Source organism: Globicephala melas, chromosome 18 (assembly GCF_963455315.2).
Source record: "Globicephala melas chromosome 18, mGloMel1.2, whole genome shotgun sequence".
Taxonomy (NCBI): Eukaryota; Metazoa; Chordata; class Mammalia; order Artiodactyla; family Delphinidae; genus Globicephala; species Globicephala melas.
In genome coordinates this window covers 32415817-32433026 of record NC_083331.1, presented here as the reverse complement: position 1 = coordinate 32433026, position 17210 = coordinate 32415817, and the positions used below count along the sequence as shown (strand labels likewise).

The 17210-nt window shown below is 37.0% G+C and overlaps 1 protein-coding gene across 4 annotated transcripts in view; it reads left to right on the top strand.

Annotated features, from left to right (window-relative positions):
* Positions 1 to 17210, top strand: part of DIAPH3 (diaphanous related formin 3) — a 547054-nt gene that overhangs the window by 54446 nt on the left and 475398 nt on the right. For 3 of the 4 annotated variants that reach the window (XM_060287826.1, XM_030830361.2, XM_030830360.2), the window contains one exon: positions 855 to 1022. The exons of the other annotated variant lie outside the window; for it this stretch is intronic. In XM_060287826.1, the coding sequence (XP_060143809.1) occupies positions 855 to 1022 (168 nt within the window). The remainder of the gene's footprint in view (positions 1 to 854; positions 1023 to 17210) is intronic. 4 annotated transcript variants of the gene reach the window in all.

Genomic DNA, 17210 nt, shown 5'->3' with positions numbered 1-17210 from the left:
AGCTTAATGTGTGCACAGTTATGCTGAACAATTCCAGAATCATTGTGCTTTTTAAGTACACACTTCTTTACCTTTTTTGCTGGTTACCACTTGAAACACTGTATGTGTCTGGATTCTCTGTTAGGAATAGAACTTGTGAAATTCAAGCAATTTTCAATGAATGAACAATTAACTTTGTAAACTAGTCTATGCATTTTCAAATATCCGTGGACTATTTGATGATATAATTGTAGAAGAAATCTCATTGCAGCAAAAATCCAGTTTTATTTCCCGAGGCTTTAGCTACTCTATAGTTGTTCATGAAGTTCAAATACAGACCAACCTGAATAAAGAGAAATGTGATGTCTATCAGGCCAACAAGTTATGGAGGTGTAAGTAAAAGTCAATTTTTAAAATGCCTAAATCATGCCCTGCTCCCCCACCTCCCCACCCCATAGTCTGTACTATGAAAAGGACACTGGATGAGGGGCTGGGGGGCAGGACACTGAGTACTAGTTAGAATGCCAACCACTAAATTAGCTAAGTTACCTTTGTAAAAATGCTTAATTTGTTAATCTGTAAAGCAAACATCACTCATTAGACTCTTAATTCTATAATCTTAAGATTAGAAGGAATCTTTTGAGGTTGTATATCTCTTCTGCCTTTAGACAGAATGGTTATGAAGACTCTTATTTTTATATTTATTATTTCTTTTAATTTTAAAGATTAAGTGCTGAATTAATTGAAAGCCTCCTGATGAAATCACAGTGATAATGTAATTGACCCTGTTTGTTTTTTCATTTTGGGAATTAGGTAAATAATGTTGGAGAAGAGAATACTTACGTGTGTGCTATTTATTTTATCTTTCTTCATAGCTGGACAGATTTGCCAGCATAAGAATTCCAGGGAGCAAGAAAGAAAGGACTCCACTTTCCAACCTGAAGACTGCATTTTCAAGCAATGATTGCTCTTCAGAGATGAATGAAAACATTCCAAAGCCACTGTCAGAGAAGGAAATCTTAGAGCTATTTGAAAAGATGATGGTAAGAATTTTGATTCCTTATATAACGTTTGATGTAAAAAAAAGCCTTTGCTTCGGCTCATGTTAATGGAACCACACATGTCTGAAACTCAGGTTCCATAGGTGATTTCTGCTGTCACTAAGATAGTACTTAAGGCATAGAGAGTTTTAGGATTACAAAATTAAGAATCCGAAGAAAAATGTCATACCAGTTGTTTTACACAGAAATACATAAAAACGTAAACCTCTAAAGTATCAAATGATATACTTTTTGCCTTAAATGGATTATCTAAGTGGTCTGTCTGGGTCGGTTGCATTTGAGAATGACGGTCACAGCTCTCTGCTGTGTGCATTGTTAAGTGTGCTGATTTTTGGACCTTGTTTGAGTCCTTTCTCAGTTCTCACGATAACCAGGTTTGCATAGTCCTGCAACAGTTAAATCTGCCCTTGAACTCACTGAATTTGGGGTGTGCCTTTGTAATTCTTTTATCACCACAAGTTGATATAATTTCAGTCTAGAACAAAAGAACGTAACCATTTTTGCTAGCCTTTGCATCTGTCAATGAGACTTGTATAAGGTAGATTTTTTCAAGACTACCTTTGAGGACTCAAGATAATAAAGTGCCCCCTCATTCACGTATCATATGTGGAACCACTACCTAAATTATCTGTGAGATTCTGGAATGGTACTTTTTTGGTTCACTTGTGACTACCTTGTTAAGAAAAATTTTTCTTTTGGTTCATAATTGCTGGTGTCATCTGAGTAAGTAAAGCAAGTAGGCCAGTGATGTTAGACATTTATGGAGGCTTACCGCAGCTAGTAGTTGTTAAAGTACAACTACCTAGGAAGTACAGAACATAGTTGATGGTATTCTGTTCTGAACATGATGACTTTAGAAGTATGTTTCTGTTAGTCTTTCTTACCCTTCTCCTAGCTAAGAGTATCAATTTTAATTGTATGAACAGGGCAGATGGATTTTGGCATTTTTGAAGTGTTTACACATTTTAATAACTGGGCCAGATCACTTGTTAAATCTTTTTTTAAAAAATTTTACATTAATTAATTAATTTTATTTATTTATTTTTGGCTGTGTTGGGTCTTTGTTGCTGCCCACGGGCTTTCTCTAGTTGCGGTGAGCGGGGGCCACTCTTCGTTGCAGTGTGCGGGCTTCTCATTGCAGTGGCTTCTCTTGTTGTGGAGCACGGGCTCTAGGCACGCGGGCTTCAGTAGTTGTGGCTTGCGGGCTCTAGAGCGCAGGCTCAGTAGTTGTGGTGCATGGGCTTAGTTGCTCCGTGGCATGTGAGATCTTCCTGGACCAGGGCTTAAACCTGTGTTCCCTGCATTGTCAGGCGGATTCCTAACCACTGCACTACCAGGGAAGCCCCACTTATTAAAGCTTAAACAAGTCTCCTTGTTGGCAGAAGACCTTTTGCAGTCAAACTCACTTTACTCAGCAGAAGTAAAATGAATGATTGCTTTCTCAGGGCTGCCCAATTTGCTAATGAGTGAGTTTGTCACAACTAAAGACTTTAAAAAAAATAAAGGTTTTTTTTTTTTTTTTTCTCCCTTTCTGATACCTTGACCATATCACAGTGGTCAATGCAGGGAAAACCTGCTGGAGATTCTAAAGCTGAGAAGGGTCTTTCTCCTTTAAATGTGGACTAGTGATATTTCTCAGGCTTGTCAGGTGGGATACCACATCTTTGACAAATTTAAAGCTGTTTTTATATCTGGGGAGGATGCTAGATTTAGGTTGGGTTTTATTTTTGGCTTGCACCTATCTGTACCATTTTTATTAATAAAAATTCTTTTGAGGAAGCAACATTGAATAATCTGCCATTTTCATTTTTTGGCATTTGCCAAAATGAGGTTTCATTTAGAAGTTTTATCTAGATTCTTTGTTTTGGCATTGTACAGTTTAAAAAAATCTTGTTTAACGTTATCAAAGGTACTTAGATGATTTTTTACATGAAGTAAAATCTTTGTTTTGAAGAACACCTCTTTTCCCTCCTCAAGACGGTCCTTTGAAAGACAGTGTGTTGACTTGATTACTTAATGAATGCGAAGTACAGTGTAATCCTTCAACATTTGTACTCATTTCACTTTTATTTAGGAAATTAATTTAGTTGGTCGCTGGGTAACATTTTCAGTGCACTTTTTAAAAGTAGTGATGAATTTTTAGTTATGCTACTTCTTAAGGGCTTTTTTTCCTGTTTGTCATCCAGTGAAAGCAGAGTTTTTATCTGAAAGCTCATCTTGGTTTCTCTTTAGATCTTAGATATGTGAAATAGTTGTGTGAGCATTGCTGTGTATACAGCTTTGATTTGTGGACGTCAAATTTCAGTGGTTGCTCTTGAACTCACAGTAGATCTGTGTAGCTGGCTTTTTGACCGAGGTGAACATGGTAGGTACAGATTGAAAGTGACTTGTTTGTTCCAGCCATTGCCCCTTTAAACCAGCTCTTTCAGCTTGTTCTTTCCTGCCCCTGGATAAAATTCACCGTAGGTCCCAGAGTTTTCTGTTTGCTTTCAGATAATGAAAACCCTAGTTTAATTTAAATAAGTTAACTTTTATCCAGAGAAAGCCTCTCACTTTCCCTCTTTCAAGGCTGCTCCACTTAAAGCCTCCAGGCAGGCTGTGGTCATGGTCGTGGCCGTGCTTGGGGCTGTGGTCAGGCCCGTGCTTGGGGCTGTGGTCGTGGCTGTGCTTGGGGCTGTGGTAGTGGCTGTGCTTGGGGCCGTGGTTGTGGCCGTGCTTGGGGCCATGCTTGGGGCCGTGCTTGGGGCTCTGGTGGGCTCTGCTCTGTTTCCCCACACTGCAGTTCCCTTCTTTCCTGCTCTCCAGACTGAACCTATCTCCTCCAGGATGACATTGGAGATGAGGGGAGGAGGAATAAAAATACTTTGCTGGCTGAGGGTATTTATAATCTAGCGCTGGTGCCGTGGGATGTTGTGTTAGTTTTATTGCTGGCCGTGACAAATTGCCACAGCTTTGGTGGCTAAAACCACACCATTGTATTGTCTCATAGTTCTGTAGGCTGAAGTCCAGGTCGACTTAGCTGGTTTCTGTAGGCTGACAAGGCTGAAGTCGGTGTCAGAGGCTCTTATCAGAGGCTTTGGGGAGAATCCTCTTCTGATTTCATTTTGTTGGCAGAGTCCAGTTCCCTGATGTTGTAGGACTGAGGTCCCAGTTTTCTCCCTGATTGTCCTCTGGGGGCTGCCTTAGCTTTGAGAGGCCTCTTTCCTATCCTTCACATGGGCCCTTATATCTCAGATACATCACATCCATCTCACACTTAGAATTTCTCTGAATTCCCCTTCTGTGGCATCTCTTGCCTCCATCTGGAGAAAGTCCTCTGCTTTTTAGGGTTTATGTATTAGCTTGGGCTCACCCAGAAAATCCAAAATAATTTCCCTGTTTTAAAGTTTGTAACCTTAATTACATCTGCAGAGTCCCTTTTGCCATGTCATTTGACATATTTACAGAAGCCAGGGCTTAGGGCATGGATATCTTTGGGGGACCATTTTGCCTGTCAGAGGTTAGGGGATTACAAATGTGGATTCCTTTCTCCTATGGTATTTTCATGGCTCCCCTGCTCCCAGTCTCACCTATAATTCCCTTGTCACTGGTGACGTCTCCTTTGGCCTTCTGCCCCAGGCTTCCATGAAACCATTCCTCTGGTGGGGTTACCTTTGGGATGCAGTATCTCTTAGATGGCCCGGGCCTGCTTCTCCCTGGGATCCATATCCTGTCCATGGGAAGCTCATGTGTCCTTTACCACAGCTCCTGTCCTTTATCTTGTTCCATTCAGAGCCTGTCCTCCACAAAGAATAGTTTACTCTGGCTCTTTCTACCAAAAGCTTTTCATTTTTGCTGTTGTTTTGCTGTAGATGTTTACCCCTCTAACTGTAAGTGGCTTTCCAATCATCAGATCCTGTTTGCAACATGTAACACAGCACAGCTGACCTCTTGTTTGTGTTTCTCTTTTTCCTTTGGGTACCATGACACTTTTTTCCTTTTCCTGATTTTTCTCCTCTCTAGCCAATTCATACCAGTTTACTTTCCATGCCTCCTCTTCTTTTTATTTCCTCTGAGTGTTGCCTCTGTCCCTCTTGTCTTTTCTTTATCAATTGTTCCCTACACACTCCTTCTAGGGGATTGGAGCCCTTTCATACTGTAGAATATTCCCTATATTCTGACCCTTTGCTGTATCTTCTACAAAGAGCAGCTATAATCAAGCTCTCTAAGAGATGTTAAACCTCAACAAACGAGAAACTGAACTTATTTTGTTATTTTTTTCCAGTTTTATTGAGACAAAATTGGCATTTAACATTGTGTAAACTTAAAGTGTACAATGTGATGATTTGATAGAGGTATATTTTTTAAGATGATTGCCACAGTAAGGTCAGTTAACACGTCCATCACCTCACATAATTATCATTTTTTTCCCTGTGGTGAGAACTTTAAGGTTTACTCTCTTAGCAAATTTCAACTATATAATATTTTTTTAAACTAGAGTCACCATTCTGTACATTACATCCTGAGAATTTATTCATTTTAAAACTGTAAATTTGTATCCTTTGAAGTGGAATTGTTGGATCATGTGATAGTTCTATTTTTAATTTTTTGAGGAACCTCTGTACTATTTTCCATAGTGGTTATAACAATTTACACTCCACCAGCAATGCATAAGGGTTCTTTTTTTTCACATCCTCCCCAGCACTTGATATATATATTTTTGAAAACAGCCATTCTGACTATGTGAGGTGATAAAACCATTGTGGTTCTGATTTTCATTTCCCTGATGATTAATGACGTTGAGTCCCTTTTCATGTACCTATTGGCCATGTGTTTAACCTTTTTGGAAAAATGTTTATTTAGTTCTTCCCATTTTTAATCAGATTTTGTTTCTTTGCTTTTGAGTTATATGTGTTCCTTATGTATTTTGGATATTAACTTCTTACCAGATATGTGGTTTGCAAATATTTTCTCCCATTTCATAAGTTGCCTTTTAATTTTGTTGATTTTTTTTTTTTTTGCTGTGCAGAAGCTGTTTAATTTGATGAAATCCTTCACGTTTATTTTTGTTTTTGTTGCTTGTGCTTTTGGTGTCATGTTCAAAAAACTCATTGCCAAAACCAACATGAAGGAGCTTTTCCTCTATGTTTTCTTCTAGGAGTTTTAGAGTTTCAGGTCTTAAATTTAAGTCTTTAATCCATTTTGAGTTAATTTTTGTGAGTGGTATAAGGTGGAGTCCAGTTTCTTTCTTTTTTTGCTTTCTTTCTTTTTTTTTTGCATGTGATTATCCAGTTTTTCCTCCTTTATTGAGGAGACTATCTCTCCCCATTGAGTATTGTTGGCTCCCATTTCAAATATTAGTTGACCATATATGCATGGGTTTATTTCTGGACTCTTGATTCTGTTCTGTTGTTCTTTGTGTTTGTTTTCATACCAGTACCATAATGTTTTGATTACTATAGCTTTGTAATATAGTTTGAAATTGAGAAGTGTGATGTCTCCAGCTTTGTTCTTTTTCAAGATTGCTTTGGTTATTCATGGTTTTTGGTGGTTCCATACAAATTGTAGGACTGTTTCTATAAAAATGCCATTGGAATCTTGATAGGGATTGCATTGAATATATAGATGGCTTTGAGTAGGATGAACATTTTAACAATACTAATTCTTCCAACCCAAGAACACAGAACATTTTTCCTTTTATTTGTGTCTTCTGCAGCTTTTTTCATCAGTGACTTACAGTGTTCAGTGTACAGATCTTTCACCCCTCAGAGCTGCTTGTGTATAAGTCCCTTGTGTAATTTATCCTTTTTTTATTGTTTTGATATGTCTCTCTGCTAGATTAAATCCATGCAGCATCATCCAACTGGTTTATCATCGCAAATAACTGCCTGTTGAATTAGGTGCATCTTTCTAACTTTTAAGATTTCTAAGACTTTACATTTCTTTTCACCTTCAATACTGTGTTTAGGTGGAAATTAGCTTTAATTGCCAGTTTGCCAAATAACACAAAAATGTTAAAATAATGAATAGGAAGAGAGATTTCATGCATTCATATCTTTTTTTTGTTTTCTCACTTTCACTCTCTGTTGAGAGAACGAAAGCTGCAAGAAAGGTCATCTATCAAGATGTGATCATCAACAGGCATTAAATGAATGCCAATGATGACAGAATTACTCTAACAAAAATTATTTAAATTCTGGACTTCCTGTCATCATTTGTAAGCATGGAAGAAATGGTCTAATAAAGTTGCACGAATACTTAAGTATGAATAGTAATGATCTAATCTTTTCTTGGGAAGATGTTTACTGTAGGAGGGAGCACATTTATAAAATGCCATCAGCATTATCTCTTAAGCATGTGTTTGAAGTGTTTATTGGCATTAAGAGCTTAGATGACCTACTATTTAATACATATTTTAGCTTTTAGTGTGGGGAAACATAGTATAGACAATCCTAAAGGCATTCAAAAGTTAATTTTGAAACAATTTTCAGTATGTACTTTCAAGTTGAATCTATTTTTGTTCAGTGGTATTTTTAAATAGGGTATGTGAGGTATACAAAAAAGGATAGAATATATATAATTAATTGAAATACTTTGTGTACTCCTTTCAGTCACATTCTTCTTTAATTCCTGAAGGTGAACAATACCCTGAATCTGTTGGTTTTATTCCTATATGTTAAAAAAAAAAGTTTTCTGTGTCTTAATGATAAATGTACAGGAAAAAACTTTTTTTCTGAACTACTTGCTGGTAAGTTGCTGACTCAATGCCTCATAATCCCTTAATATTTTAGTATTAGTCTACAAAAAAGGACATCCTCCTACTTAACCACAATATAACCACCACCATCAGGAGGCTAACACTGATCAATTTCTGTCAACTAATCCTCACGCTCTTAAGTTTTACCAGTAGTACCAGCAGTGCTCTTTATAGCAAAAGAATCCTGTTCAGAACTGTGTGTTGTATTCAGTTGTCATGTTTTAAAATCTCCTCAGTCTAGAAGAGGTCCTTAATCTTGTATCTTATGAATTTGACACTTGAAGATTCCAAGTGATTGGAATTAATTTGTAGAATGTCACTGAGTTTGCAGTGGTATAATAAGGCTTTTTAAGTTTTGAAAGTCTGTTGGATATAAACAGGTTACCTAATACTTTAAACATTTTTTTTTTTCTTTGATCATAAGTGAGGTTGAACATTTCTTGACACACTTATTGGCCCTTTGGTTTACTCTTCTGTGAATTTCTTGTTCATATCTTTTGCCAGTTTTTTCCGTTGAGGTTTTTTTCGTTTTTTTTTTTTTTGATTTGTAGAATTCATCACATATCCTTAATGCTCATGTCAGTTTATGTGAGTTGTAAGTATCTTGTCCCAGTCTGAGTCTTGTCTTTTTACTTCCTTTTGGGGGTGGTAGGATGGATGAAAGTATAGAAATGTAAAAATCAATGTGGCCAGATTTATAAATCCTTTTATGGTTTCTGCTTTTTGTATTGTTAACCAAAATTTCAGAAACAGAGACCTGATTGAATAAACAGGTGTTTATTTAGGGTTTGTTAGGATTGCAGCCCAGGAGATAAAGATTCAAGGACCACTTGAATTGTGTTCCTTTGGACCACAAAATTGGGGAGGGTTATAAAGGCAAAAAACCTGCAAGGTTATTTACATAAGTTGTCTGTCGAGAATTAGGACTGGAGTTAGAAAGAAGTAAGGGTGCTTGTTAATCAGGGATTGGCTGGGGTCTGAACTGATTACATAACTGTGAAGGGGGACAGACTTTGAAACTGCTACGGAGTCCAAGCTGCTAACTTGCTCCTTGCATGACAGGCCAATAAATGGAGAGACTGAGGTGCTGGGGCAAAGAATAGTGACTTTATGCAGAAAACCAGCAGACCTAGAAGATGGTGGACTAGGGTCCCAAAGAACCATCTTACCCGAGTTAGAATTCAGGCTTCTATACTAAAAAAGGTGGAGGTGTGGCTGGTTTTGCAAACTTCTTGGTGCAGGAATCCCTTGTTCTTGCAGCTGTCCACTTAAGTCTGATCACAATGTTCCTGTAAATCTTCAACAAGACAAATGTTATTTCTGTTCCGGAACTTTTTATCTCTGTAGGAATGAAAGTTTTATACCTTAAAGGTCAAGGCTGGGAGGCAGACCCTTAAGAATGGGCTATCATGTATATTTCAGGCTATAGGCAACTTCTTTTACAAAGGTGCACAGTCAGCATGACTAAGCAAGGCAACAGAGCACAGAGGTTAGAGCTAAAGGAATAGATACAATATGGAGTCAGGTTTGTTCTTCTTTGTTAGAAAACTACAAGGGTGCAACTAGCAGATACTAGGAGATATTGTTTTGAAATGGCTGGTCCTGTTCTTGAATTTGATACAGTTCAGAGAAAATTCAAGTTCTTAGAGATGCAGGAATGTGTCTGAAACCACATCAACAATGGTCTGGCTCCATTTTGGATGCCTGAGCCATAGTTGCTCCATTTTGATTTTTAAACGGTCTTAAATATGTCATAAATATATTATTTAAGAAATCCTTCTCTATCCTGACATTATAGATCTGTTCTTCTACATTCCTAAAATTGTTAGAATTATGATATCTTTATGTCTGACATGAGAGATTGGATCCAATACTTTTCCTACATGGATAACTAGTTTTTCTAGCAGAATTTATTGAATAGCCATTCTTGTCCATCATTTGTAATAACACCACTGTTATACATCAAGGTATTGCTCATATGTAGATTTGTTTCTGAGGTTTGATTTTGTCCATTGGTCTCTTTGTCTAGCTCTGCATTTATATCCACTGTCTTAATTAATATAACTGTATAATAAGCCTTCATATCTAGGACCCCCTTCCCTTCTTCAAAATTGTCCTGGCTCTTCTTGGCCCCTTTGTGATTTTATATTAATTTTACAATCAATTAGTTAAGTTTTATTATAAACCCTGTTGGGATCTTGACTGGAATAGCAATAAATTTATTGATTTAGACAGGATAAATGCCTTTGTGATATTAAATTTTTCTGTGAACATTGGATATCTTATATCTATTTATTTCGGTTTTCTCTGTTCCTGAACTGTAAAGTTTATAATTTTCTACCTAGAGGTCGTGTACATCTTTTATGAGCTTTATTCCTTGGTTTATTTCTAAAATGTAACTAGTATTTTAAAAAAATTAACATTTTTACTAAGATTATTAATTTGTGTGTTGCTTTTGGTATTCAGTAATCTTATTGAATTCTCAGTTTTTATTCTTTGTAGAGTTCCTCATAGTTTTCTATGTATGTAATCAGAATATCTGTGACTAATTTTTGTATCTTTTCCTATTCTTATTCCTTTCTTTATCCTTTCTACTCCTTCTGGAGTAGAAAACCCCAGAAAAGAGTTATTATTTTTTTTTTCCTGTTCCTGAAGTATTTGGTAAAGGCCTTTTTTTCATTTTACATTTCAGTTATTTGTATTAAGTTGGCTAGCCCTTCACTAGACTCGCCTTCCAATGGGGTTGACGTGTAGTTCTGCTAATTTTTATCCTTTAAACTGAGTATATCCTCCATTACTGATTAAATGAGTGACTATGTATGATACATTTCTGTTTTCTTTTATTTATTATGTCATTAGATCAGTTTTCTAATCTTTTCATAAGAACTCTATTTTATTGTGCTATGAACATTTAACTTTATTCATCTTTGTTCCCTTCGTGTCTTCACAGTGCATACTTCATGTATTGTTGAATGAGTTAGTCTGTTTCTTCTGCTTTGGTGAATACCATGTCTAAGCAAGAAAAGATATAAATTAGTACACATAGAGTTAAATACTGAGATGTCTTTGTGTTCTTTGCTTTGTAGTCAACTCAGATATCTCTGAAACTAAGGTCCAGAGGAAGAAAGAAGAGCTCAAGTGAACTGATAAAATTGAATTTGATTCTTTTTGGTACAGTTGGTGGGAGGAGGGTTCTTACTGCTATCTTTATTCCACATTGCCATTCTTTGGGTACACGCTAAAGATAATTTTTCTTTTTTCTTTTTAAATCTTTTTTTCCGCTTTCATTGTTGGCGTTAAAGATTTTTGCATAGCTATTTCTTCAGTCAGACAAATGAACACCTATTGTGTTGGATGTGTAAGTGATGTCTTAAGGGTCACCAGGAGTCTGAATGAAACACCAAGGAAAACTCGTTTGTGTTAGGTCTTTAAAGGCTAATTGACTGCTATAGATTCCTACTAGCAGTTCGCTCATTTCAAGTATTAGCATTTTTTACAAATCTACTTTTCCGTATCATGGGTGTTTTTTATTTCTTATAAACTATAAAAGTATATTTTGGGTTGACCAGATAAAACAAGAGAGGTTCTATGGTAATGCTTTGTTCTGATCTATTAGTTGTCACCCATCTCCCTCTCCTTCAGGTAGAAATTGAAAAATTCAGGGAAAGGTTGTTTAAAAGCAATCCAAATAATAATCCAAATGGAGGAGGAGGAAGAGAGGGTAGAAGTGTAAGGCTATTGTCAACTTGATTCATGGGTTGTGTTTGTCAGGGGGATAATGTCAGTGCCTCGTTGTTTCTTCTAGATCCAGATAAATGAGAAAATAAATGATTTAGGAGCCTTAGATTTTGCCTGGTGGGAGTTCGTGGAACCAGTCAAATGATTAGAAAGGAGAGTTTTAAAAGGATAAAGGTTATGTTAATGTTTAAGCTTGCTCTTTCACTAATTAGGAAGTGTGCAGGTACAGCCTTTCCAAACGATGAAGGCTTTTTTTATTCTTATTTTCTTCTCTAGAAAAGTCAGCCTTTGTGCTTTGTGAAATAACCATTTTATCCTTTATGTAATTTATGAAGGAATGGCCATTTGTTTAGAAAAGTTGAAAAGCAAATAAGTGAATGAAGCCCTTTTTATAAGTAGCAGTGTTCTTTTCTGCTGGATTACGTAACAGTTGCCTGTGATTGTAGGTGCTTATGCATAAGCTTGAACAGTTTCAGCCAGATTATATTCCAAAGTAGAGTTGTGCAGCATGCTGCATATTCATCTCATTTCTTGTCTATTCTGCTAAAATTTATAGCATGTGAGAAAAAAAGTGATATTTAAGTTTCTTCTCTGTTTGTTTATTCCCTGATACTGGCATTAGGTTAAATTGTAATTTGGTTTCAAATTGAAATAGTTTGCACTCTTTCTATAAGCTCCAGTTAGAATATTCGGTCGAATAACAATGTTTATGAGTTTGTTGTCAATCTCTGGGTAAATGCTATTTTATGGCTGCTGTCCTGTTAATGAGCTAGCTATCTGATTTCCTGTTAATTTTAATTGGGATTGAGTAAGGACATTGTGGATAGAACAGTGAATCCAACCCCACTATTGGTGAAACCAAAAAATCTGACCTCTTTATAATCAAAGTTATGTAAAGGAAATGAAACGATTATATAAAGGTTAATATAAGAACATAGTAAAAATGATGGACAAAGAAAGATAAGCTGTTTTATAGCTTTAGCATATTTATGGGCATCTTCAACATAAAGTAGTAATAGGGCTTCCCTGGTGGCGCAGTGGTTAAGAATCCGCCTGCCAATGTAGGGGACATGGGTTCGAGCCCTGGTCTGGGAAGATCCCACATGCCACGGAGCAATTAAGACCGTGCGTCACAACTACTGAGCCTGCGCTCTAGAGCCCGTGAACCGCAACTACTGAGCCCGTGTGCCACAACTGCTGAAGCCCGCGCACCTAGAGCCCATGCTCTGCAACATGAGAAGCCCGTGCACCGCAACGAAGAGTAGCCCCCGCTCCCTGCAACTAGAGAAAGCCCACGCGCAGCAATGAAGACCCAACGCAGCCGAAAATAAAACAAACAAAAAAAATAAATTTATTAAAAAAAATAGTAGTAATAAAGTTAATTCCAAGTTCCAGGGTTTTGGTTGTATTTATATTTTACAGGTTTTCTAATTTTACTTAAGCCTAATCTAAGAATACAATATATTAAATTGCAGAATTACATGAGATTCAGTTAATGTGCACTATTTGGGAGTATATAATTACCTGGAATGAGATCATGAAATCTTTGATGTTTTTATTTGGCACTAAACCACTCATGGTAGTAAGAACATTCCTCAGTAGGGATACACATCAGCAAGACCTTTTGACATTGTGTGATATGGAAGATGAATTCCAGTGTGGTTAAGGACAGAATTATACTTTTAGAAGAAGTATGGGTAAAATTGCTCTTGTAGGATGTTGAGCTCTGAGGTCCCAGGAGAAGTAATTAGGGTATCACTGTGGACCTCTTAAAATGTATAACCAATTTGTGGCTGTAGTGAAAAAAAACATTAGCAAAACTGCTACCAAGAACAATTATTTTGGCTTTAACCCATGAAACAAAGCATTGAACACTACTGAAATGAGATGATAGCTGTTGACAATAAGAATGTTTGGTTTTGATATTGCTGTGCTTCCAATTTTTACCTTTTAATATTATGCTTATTGATCCTTATGAATGTTTTGATCCATTATTGTACTGTTTTTCCAGGATCTGTTTTATAACTCTAGTCGTGCTTCTGCCTGTCTGTAGTGTTTTTCCTTTCTGGGTAAATTTCCTCACACCTGACCATCTTCAATTTGCTGCTTGTATATTCACTTAATTCTCCAAATAAGTCAATCATTTTAAATTTAGTCTGACTCTCCATGGCATTAACTATCCCACTCAACTTGATGTATGTAAATTTAATGAACATGCTGTCTCGTAAAATCCACATCCATGAATGAAAATAGTGAGTCTAATGTTTGTAATTCAGTTGAAAAAATGTCCACTCTCTGTTTGCCATTCTCTGCTTGATTACACCTTGGTGCTCACTAGTTGCATGTATGTGCATGAGTATTAAGATTACATCTTTTTTTCTCTCTCAGTTTTGCCAGAGAAGAAGCAGAAGGTATTTATTTTGTGTTGGTATTTTATCAGCCTAGGATGGAGTCAAGGTGTCTAAAGATAGTAGCAAACTTGGATTTTCCTGGTTTGTGAGAACTTCTGGCCCCATCTGACACATAGGAAAAATCCTTTGGAGCATCTTAAAAGCTGCTGGCTTGACTACATGTCATTGACCTGGTTTCCAGGTCAGGGCCACAGCTACCCATCTGGTGTCCTTGTGCAAGTTAGAAAAATGTGTACACCTTCTTTCCTCTGAGAGGACACAACACCACACAAAGTCACACAGCCTGGTGAGTGAAGTCTTGGTAGGATCTCAGTGCTATTCACCTCTCAAGCAGGTGCTGCTTTGCACAGCTCAACCACACACTGACGGTTCCAGGTCACAGAGGTTGTGTGTGGTTCTGCTAGTGCTCCCTGAAGACATGATGGATTTTAGCTTGGCCAGTTTTACCCGTGCCAGTGCCACTGCCTGGAGACCCTGCCTCTGGAGCTAGACTTTGTTTCCATTACTCTTCAAGGCTGGGGCTGTGAGTGTTATCTCTGGCTCCATCTCCATTTCCCAGAAAATTACCTGCATTTCATGTTTGTCCCAAAATAGGATTAGCAAATTCTATTTGGGAAGTTTTGTTATATCTCATTTGACAAATATCTAAAAAGTATATGCAATGTAAAAGAGACAGCAAGTGTAGAAAAAGTTCTTTTAAAAATTATTTGTGAAGGAGGAAAAAGAAGGGCATATACAAAGGAGAGCTAGGGTTGAGGGGAGGCTTTTTTCTTTTAATTTTTAATCCATTAAGGACTAACATGTTTATATACTGAGACCCAACGAACTGAGAAGAATTTAGTGAAACGGGATTAAAACAGGGTAACTGATGTGCAGTGCCCTTTTAGGAGGTGAAAGGAAAGAGGATCCAGAGCATAAATGAATGGGATTATCTTTGGATAGAGGCAAGAGTTGGCATAGAAAAATTAGCGTGCAAATAAATTGGTAATAGAGGAAACAGGAAATTGAATTATAGGTTCCTTTTCATGGAGGAAATTAAAATTTGCTTACTGAAAATGGTAGGTAGAAGCAATGGTTTCATAGCTCCTGGAAATGGCAAGTTTGAAATGAGTACTCTAGGGAATGTGAGGAGAGACCACTAGGATTTTCCATCAATGTTGTAGGAAGTGATGGACCATAAGAGACTAATTGGGAGAAAATGGAGGGGGTCACGACACTGGAGGTTTTATTGAGGTCAAAAAATAGGTGGCTTGGGAGTGGGAGAAGTGAAAAGATAGAAGATTGAGGTCAGAGAAAAGGATCTTGGGGATTATGATGATACTAGAGGTGGAACAGTTTTTAGCTAATGAAAAGGCCCAGGTGTGGTCATGAAGACCGAGGCTGAGGAAAGTGGAAATGAAGATTGCTGGTTGTGGGTGTGAAGGCATGGACTGGCAGAGGAGTCAACACAAGGTGTTGGCTGCCGAGCATGTCAGATGGCATTAGGCCCAGAGGAAGTAGGATTTTATTTATTTTATTTTTATTTTAATTTTTTGTGGTACACGGGCCTCTCACTGTTGTGGCCTCTCCCGTTGCAGAGCACAGGCTCTGGACGCGCAGGCTCAGCGGCCATGGCTCATGGGCCCAGCCGCTCCGCAGCATGTGGGATCCTCCCGGACCGGGGCATGAACCTGTGTCCCCTGCATCGGCAGGCGGACTATCAACCACTGCGCCACCAGAGAAGCCCGGAAGTGGGATTTTAGATAATGAAGATAAATAATATGGAAATAAGAATGGAGAGACAAATCTAAGCTACAGGACTGTGGCCAACTTACAGGATTTCCCTAAGTTTTAGTTCTCTCATCAATAAAGAGAGGATAGTACATACCTAAAAGGATTATTACTGAGTATTAAATGAATTGTGCTTATAAGTATTTTAGCACAATGCCTGGCTCAGACTTAACCGTTATTTAAGATTATAGAAATACCAGGTCCTTGTGAAAAGGTGTAGCAAGTGTTGCTTCGAGAATGAATGAGAAGGATGGTTCAGAGAGTAGATTTGGAATGAAATTGGGAAGACATGTGAGCATCTTGAACTTTGTGTTTTGGAAAATTCCGAAGGATGCCTGACCTTTAAAAGATTTTGAATGTGCTTCTGTTACCTGTGTCTTAACTCTTCCTCTCGGTAGCCTCAGATTTGTCTTGATAGTGGTTTCTTTACTTCCCTCCCCTCCATCAAGTTTGTGTGTATTTATTGTGGCCAATACACTACAAACATTTACTTAGTGGACGTTTAAAAAACTACTGTATTTTTAAAGAATGTAAGATGTTCCATTTTTCTTGTTCTTTTCAAATTAGTTTTTTAAAGCAGAAGTTTTATGAATATTTTAATTTAGTTTTTAAAAAACTTTATTTTGAAATAATCTTAGACTTACAGAAGAGTTGCAAAAATAGTACAGAGAATTCTTTTATACCCTTCACCCAACTTCCTCTAATGCCAGCATCTTATATAACTTTAGTGCAATTATTAATACTAAGAAATTAATGTTGGTACAGTAGTTACCAAACCACAGACTTTATTCAGATTTTAGCAGTTTTCTCACTGATGTGCTTTTCCTGTTCTAGGTTACAGCCCAGCATCACATCTTATGTTTGGTTTGCCATGTTTCTTTCATCTCCTGATCAGTAGTACTTCCTCATCTCTCATGACCTTGACACTTTCCAAGAATCCTGCTTATTTATTAGCATGCCCCTTAATTTTTTTTTTCTTCAGTATTTCCTCCCTGTATTTCTGAAATCTGCCCCTAGTGCCAGTCAGACTCACATAGTGAAGTAGCACAGTGATTCAATTTAAGTATAGTTTTTAATTAGAAAGTAATTAACTAGAGGAAAATTACTTTTTGATGCTGCGACTCCCAATTTCCCCAGGCAAAAAACTGTGTTTAAGCATGTATATGAAGGTAGTGCTATAAGTGAGTTAATTCATTATGTATGTTGCTAAGGTATTAATAGAACTTTCACAACAAAACCAATAATTACTCTTCAGATTGACAGACACTAAAGTTTTGATTGATGACTACTCAAAAAATATTTTTAAATGAGCTATATTCAGTTAAATAGCCAACTGATAAGGTTTTTCCATTTAAAGAAATAGAACTTATCTCATACCCCCTGAAATATTAGCCTCATTCAAATCATTCCTCAGGCCTTGTACAGTTATGTGTTCTATGTATTTGCTGTTTATTATTTTATTTATTACAGATATTTATTGAGTTACATATATATCAAAGTATAGATATATATATT